The 7,668-nt window shown below is 38.5% G+C and overlaps 1 protein-coding gene across 1 annotated transcript; it reads right to left on the reverse strand.

Annotated features, from left to right (window-relative positions):
• Nucleotides 1-4,055: 4,055 nt before the first annotated feature.
• LOC139506536 (retroviral-like aspartic protease 1) lies at nt 4,056-4,553 on the reverse strand. The gene has a single exon (XM_071295487.1). It carries the CDS (start codon nt 4,551-4,553, stop codon nt 4,056-4,058), a length of 498 nt encoding a protein of 165 aa, XP_071151588.1.
• Between the last annotated feature and the right edge of the window lie 3,115 nt (nt 4,554-7,668).

Genomic DNA, 7,668 nt, shown 5'->3' on the forward strand with positions numbered 1-7,668 from the left:
CAATCACTAGAACTTCCAGATGGTATCGGTGACATATTGCGTTTCTGGGCTCTCTCAAGTTTAGTGTTATTGAACTTTATCCTACACAAATTATGGTACTTGGCATTTTCTTTTTTCATTGTGCTTTCAATACCCTCTCCGTGGTTTAATCGCCGAATATCAAGAGGGATAGGGAGGGCATTTAATTCATGAAAGAGAGGAATATTTTTGCCTAACATTGTATATCCTTCGTCTGACGATTTTAGTAGGTCTGTTGTGACCTCCTGGCACAAACAACATTTAGTCCAATCAGTTTCCCAACTATCTGCTGAAGAAGCTGATAAGCGAACTCTTTCCGCCATTTCAAAGACTTAGTAACTATTATGTTAACAAAAGTAATCAACAATGAACTTATAGAACTATAACGCAAATATTATCTGAGCAATAAATAAACGCAACAGCAAACAAGAACCGAGTGAAACTTATCAACATTTAGAGAAGTGCACGAGGAGGGTGTGTCTGAAAAAAAATACGCTTCATAGAGAAACCTCACAGGTAAAATTCTAGAAATTGTATAAAATTCAAGATTACATTTCTAACTATGTTATTTTATGTATTAACAACATTATCATTATAGAATTGTGTTTATAATAAGGACAGAACTCCTTCAAATCAGTATCCGATCAGAATTGCAAAAAAAACCTCCGTAACTAAAAATATGAACTTCGGATAGACAAGTACCGAGCCACGTCTTATAACAATGAGAACACACACTCTCAAAAAAGGTTTACTAGAATAAAATTTCGCCCTCTATTGGCCTATAACCTATCGAACCGAATGTAGCAATCGAAGATTAGTCAAAGATTTGTGGAATATAACAACTGACATTTTTCTGGTTATAAAACAGTCACATTCGGGATATTCATAAAACCAGAAGTTGGTTATCGACCGATAATTTACCGAAAGTGATACCTTATCTTATAAAACAATGATTTACTCAATTTTGAAACATTTTGGATACAATACAACTAAAACTGACCATAAATATAATGTCTTTTCGCTGTGAAGACGTCATTTCAAAAATACAAGATGGCCGCCATGATCGGATGATTTTTTTTCGTGGCTACCCCCCTAATATGATTACAAACACCTAAAGGCATGTGTTTACAAAGTTTCATGCTTGTATCACCATTTGCATGATTTGTGTGGTAAGCTGCCTAACTATATACAGTTAATGCGATTTATCCTTCTTAACATCTTCTGACAATCTCAGAGGTACATTACATAATAATTTAACTAAGTCATTTTGTGGTTTTGATCGGGTTGCGGCTTCCAGCATATCTATTAATTCCAAAGCTTCAATTCCTTCTAGTTTACCAAGACAGATATCCTTCAACAAGTGGTAATTGGCCAAACGAGCCTTTATAATCAAGTCTTCTCCAGGTTGATTAGGTAACGCAGTACCTGGCAAGGCAAGCATGGCATACTTGTCAAGTACGTCTCTCTCTTCCTTGACCGTGTCGACTCCATGCTCCCTTGCCAAGGTCATGGCAGCGAACCTCCAAGCTGTCAGCTTCTGATCCGCTGTCAATTTCCTCCATTCCTTGGGCGGCCAGAACATTGGTGTTGGTTTACTCGACACCTGCATCCTTTCTCCGGCCCATTGTCTCCTCCCTGGTGGAAATAGGGGCATCCCTCCTGCCTTTAATAGCTTCTCCGCCCTCTCCCTAAGTGATATATTGGTAGTTTCTTCTTCGTCAGTGTCAATATCAAACACTTCCTTATGGCTCACCATTATGATTCGTTTATCTGACCTCTCTGATGTTGCCTTGTCTTCCTCCTCCTCTTCCTCCTCGTCCTCACTCAGCATTGGTAAATATGTATCATTCTCTTTGTTGTCTAGTTTCTTAAGAGGGCTGTCTTGAATTGGTACTGGCTTGCTTGGTTTTTTCTTTTCTGCTGTTGGTAGGACATCTGCAACTTTTTCTGATGGTTCCTGGGTTGTTGAGATGGTCTTAGCTTTTTCTGGTTGTTCCTGGTTGGTTGTGATGGTCTTAGCTTTTTCTGGTTGTTCCTTTTCTTCTGTGATAATTTCTAGGTCGTCTACCTCTCCAATTGAGTCCATTATCTCATATTCTGGCTCTTCTCCAATATCGGATTTACTAGTTTCTTCCCTGGTTGTTTCCTCTGCCTTCTTCCGGGACTTAGCCTCAAATGTCACCTTTCCCCTAAAGAGCTTCCTGACATGTCTCTCACCAATTCCCAACGCCTTGGTTACCTGATTCAAGGTGTGCTTTGATTCAGACAACTTAAGTTCTGTTCCAAAACTTTGTGGTGGCTCATGGTCTGTCTTTGCAATTCCCATTCTCCTAACCAAATTGTCCTTTGCCCTGGAGTCCTCCATGACCCAATGAACCATTTCCACCTTGAACCATATTTCTGCTGACGACTCCTTCATTCTAAGAAAGCCTATGTTCCCCTTAGATGATAGGTCAATCCTGGCTACTGCTAGTTCAGGGAGGTCCACTAGAGGTCTGGATGGACTGTATTTCCGTTTCCGGGAGCTGGTGGGCTGCTCACTTGTAACAGAATGACCCAGTGCTTTCTTCCATCCTTCTTCCCATGACTTCTTATGTTTGTCTGATCCCTCCTTCTTGGTGGCTTCCACCCATCCCAACAGTGCTGCCCTGGTCCTGATGGCAATGGTGCTCGTCCATTCTGAAGGCTTTATAATTCTAACATAATCATCTGGCCGCTTGGCTAACCAAAATCCATTTGGCTCTGTAAAGAAATCACCCTCCAGGAGGTCTATGGTGAGATCATTGTGTTTTCTCTTACTGTGCTTGGTGAGCTCCGACATCCTGCCAAACGTCCTCTCACTATCTACACACCATGGACAAACAACTCTGCACACCGAATGCTCGGAGATGGCATGGCTCTTCAGGTCCTTTTTCTTTTCATAGGTTTCCGGGCATAACCAGCATTTTGTTGATACCACTGAACTCATTCTGAAATACAAGGAATACTACCATTAATTCCCTGTATTGTTTATACAATAAGTTAAAATCCTCCCCCCGTCCCGTTCTATAATTGTGTTCATGGAAGGCCAGCATCCGTAGGCAAGTAAACTCAAATCAAACCATGCAAATAACACCAACGTAACTCCAAAAATATCTATAACTGTTCATATCCCAAAATAAACTCGACTACTAGGCTCCTCCTTAGTCAGTCAGGATCCCTATCCTATATCTCAATGATTTGACTAGTGGTTGGCCGGACCACCCCCAAATCGCTCTCCGACAGATCTGTCATAAAAATATATACTGCAGTATATCCAAAAATAAAAGTATGAACAGGTACAGAATGCTGAGGACCTTTAATATTCCTCCAACATTTAGCCAACTGGCTTATCCAATTGCTGGTCGTTATTTGCTTCCTCTAAATCCATCATTCTTCGAAATCTGCTTGCCCACGATGGTACATTCCTCCCTTGATACAGTGCTAAACGATCCACATGATATACAGTCGACGGCTGCATCAAGCTTCTCTTTACTCGGTAAGTAACATTTTCTATTCTTTTGTCAATTATAAATGGTCCTTTCCATTTAAGTGTGAGTTTTGAGCATATTCCCTTTTTCATTATGGAAGCCTCCTATGTGTTTGTCTTATCGGATGTGCAGTTCCTGTATTTATCCTATGTTGTACTCTATTAGTCCTCCCTAAATCATCCGCTGATTTTGCAAAAACGTCTGAGTATGACTGAAGAAGTTCCTTCAGGTATTGCTTTTCTTTTTTCTGTAAATGTACAATACTTCTGTTAAATAGGTCCTCAATATGTGATGGTAGCTTGTCTGAACTGGTCCCTTCTGTTCCAATGTAATTGCATACTCCTACCTCTGGCATTTCGTAGTACGACTCACATACACCTATCTGTTCCTTAGCATGTACAGTAATTGGTTCTTCCCGAAAGTTAATTAATTGTACCCTAATGTCTTCCTGGTGTGGATCTAAAATTCCCCTAGTAATGTTATGTTCTGTTTCCTTTTTCTGAGTTTTATCAACGTATCCCAGTGGTCCTAAGTGTTCTGCATTTCTATTATTACTGGAATGAGCATTTTAGATTTTCCCGGCAAAGTGACTGTCTCCTTTACAATGACTCTACATATTGCATTTGCTTCTCCTCCTATCCAGCAACGTATATCTGTATCCTTTGTAGATAATATCTGTCTCTTATAATCAATTTTGTCTATATGATCCAATAGAAAATCCTGCCCCAAGATCGCATCTTGTTTGATATCACAGACCAGAAATTCTGTGTTAAAATCCGCTGTCCCTAAAGTGAGTTTTTGTTTAAGTGTCCCGTATGAGCATAAAGGATTGCCATTTACATCAAAAAGTTTATATGTGCTTGGTTCTAGTATTGCGTTTTTCAGTACATCAGCTAACTGTCTGTAAATTTTATAATTTAATATAGAGGAGGTTGATCCATTGTCTATTAATATTGTCAAAGGTAAGTTTTGTAGGTATCCTTTTGTATAAAATCCGTTATCCCAAATACCACATGTATTTCCCATTTGTCCTATCCTAATATTGTGACTTAATTCCTGTGACCGTAAATTTCCCACTGGTTCCCGGTCTAACGAGCCAACGGGGAACTGAAGTTTCCCTGGTTGATACTTTGTGAGTTTCTGTTATCCTGGTCCTTGGAGCCTTGCTGTCCTCCAGTATTGTCATGTCTTGCATTTTCCTGTTTGTATCGGAGATAAAATGGACAATATCTACATAAGTGACTTGTGCTTTCACAAATGAAGCATTTAGCTTGCCTGTTATTTGTATTTCCCCATTGAGGCCTTCTGTTACTATTATTTTGCCAAGAGTTGCTATAATTCTGTTTTGTTCCTTCAAGCTGTGAAATCCTCCTTGTTAGTCCATTAATGCTATCGTGAAATTGGTTTTCCGAAGGTTCCTGTGAAAAATTAGATGCTTCTCCTAAATGTGTATCTGTTGTCATTCTGACACTGCCTTTCTTCTTTTCTGAGCCATCTCCTATTATAGCTTCATATCTTTCTATTACCTCTACAGCTCCTGCAACAGTTCTACATCCCTGGTTAGTGCATTGATATTTTACTTCAGGTGTAACGCTTTTGTACAGCTGGTTAAGTGCCAATACTTCCTGAGCCCTTGCATCAAGATCAATGTAAGCTCTCTGAGCCATCTGGCGCAGATCGTCCGCCAACGCCGCTATTGCTTCTCCTGGGTTCCTTTTTCTCATTTCAAGACGAGAAAGCCATCTGTTTTGTTGTCTTGTACTCCCAAATCGTAATCCTAATCTCTGAGTCAAAATACCGTAATCCCGTTTTTCAGTCTGTTCTAAACTAATGTAAAATGTCCTTGCTGGTCCCCTTAATGCTGCCGCTAGCGCTAATACTTTGTCTGCGTCCCGCCATCTCCCAAGTTCGGCACACACCTCAAAGTGTGAAATATATTCCTCCCAATCCTCTCCTCCATCATATGGTTCTGGTCTAATAGAGACTGTGTGTGGGTTGTTGTATCGGAATCCGTCAGTATTTATCCCCCTTTGTCCTCTTTGTCCAGACATGCCATATTCTCTATTTACGTCTCCCTCCCCATGTGCATATACATTTGCTCTGTGTTCTTCTAAAGTTTCATTTGCGTCCGCAAATTCGGTATTCCTCTCATGCCTTGCTTCTTTTTCTCTCTCTTCCGATCTAAATCTGATTTCCAGATCTGGCGACTCGGCCATGTTGAGACTTAGACTGATTTTAACCTATATATATATATAACGTACAATAATTATTGTAATAAAATTAAATTTCCACCACGTTAAGATCCATCTTTATCGTAGACGTTGACATATTATATTGATATACTAGTAGATCGTTGAATTTAAAAATAAATGTGAGGTTCGCATCCTGGATGCCACTTTGGACTGTGACATCCCACTTCTGACACCAGTTTGTTACAGGCGGGCGAGTAGGGGTCGAGTGTACTTTTAATTCCGTATGATTGCTTATTGATAGTGTTCCGTTACTTTGTCTTGTTTTGAGTGTAGTTTGTTGACTCCAGCATAATCATATATAAATGAAGAATCCAGCGTAAAAGAGTGACTTTTATTCTTGTCCAGTAGGCATGTATATCTCAATAAATAACGCATGCAAATATCAGCAATAACATAGTATAACCATAAATTGTAATAGTAAGATGCTGGCCTTCCGAACCCCAGATATAACTTATAAATACAGATTTACAAGACTTTATCCTATCAATACAATAATGAGAGAATGAAATATACGTATTTCATTAAACTACGATATAAGAAAGTTGTCAACGTGGTGGGACATCGTATCTTTACATCTTTAATAATTTGTGTAATTTGCCAAAAACTGTGAGAAATTGTAACCATTGAACTGGTTCCTCATCTTGTATTAATATGAAGCCACTTCCTGTTGAAGACCTGCTTAAGCGGGAATATTTATAAAAGCGATATTTGGTTCCTTGACGTCCTTATGTGAGCTTTTAGTTAAATATTCCAAAAGATGTAAAAAGATAAATAAAGGCTTGAAATGCTATCGCATAGCTTAAGGTGAAATAGCTGTATATCGAAATGCATCCTGTACCTAAATAGCTTGCTTGACTTTAAGGGTTTGTTTGGTTTATTGTACTGCTCTGCTTGATAGCCAGATACGATATGCCAAAGTGCTAGTGCGACGCCGTATTTATACTTGACGGTGAAATACATCCGCGACTCACAGAACTGAAAATCTACTATAACTTTGAAATACTAACGAAAACTCTGGCTCATGTACCGAAATGTCGTTATAAATACATAAAATCGCGAAAGTTTGCCTTTAATTCCAATAAATAAGTGACATAATAAATATAAACCTTAAAATTCCATACTCGTAGCCTTATCACCTACGTTACTATATGACGTCATTGAAATCACAAAATAGTTCCTTAACGGCGCTACACAAAAACGTACTTAACGTAATTATTTCCTATTATTAAATATCCTACACAGTAAAAGGAAGGCCAGCAAGTAATTTAATCATATCTTAATAATACTTTTATGTATTATTATAACTTTATAAAGAAGTACCGTTACCCGGAAGTGACCATTCGTTGGAATGGCAACTTCCAATATACGTAAACAAGCACTCGCCACGATGGAATTTAAGGGAAAGCTACCCAAAAGATGTGTCAAATAACACTGAGACTGAATGAATAGGTAACGACAAACATGTTTTATAAACCCATTATCCCCTGAAAGTGTGAATTTAATGTAGACCCGTGAAAATCGTGATCGAAGTGCCTGTTCACTGACAGTTGAATTTTACCGCTATGTAAACTTGATAAGTTGATAGACGTTATGTTAAATGTTATGTTATCTGATAAAATTGGTACTAATTATAAAAATATGCAATTTGATCTCCCCAAATTGAGTTTGCCAAAGTTGTCTTAGTGCATGAATATCATCTAAGACCGTTATTTTTCAGGTTTTCAGATATTGATCCCAATAAAATTTAGAAATATAAAATGTGTTGTTTCTTTAAGATTATTATCAATACCCATTTATAACAATATATATATAACATCAAAACCAAATACATGAATTTGGGATAGACAAGTACCGTGACACGTCTTATCGCAATGTGAATTTACACTAAA

The sequence above is a fragment of the Mytilus edulis genome, chromosome 1, assembly GCF_963676685.1.
Source record: "Mytilus edulis chromosome 1, xbMytEdul2.2, whole genome shotgun sequence".
In the NCBI taxonomy this organism is placed as follows: Eukaryota; Metazoa; Mollusca; class Bivalvia; order Mytilida; family Mytilidae; genus Mytilus; species Mytilus edulis.

What these genes read in the sequence shown, in the direction of transcription:
- LOC139506536 (XM_071295487.1), bottom strand. Translation starts at nt 4,553, where the DNA reads ATGGGAAATACATGTGGTATTTGGGATAACGGATTTTATACAAAAGGA.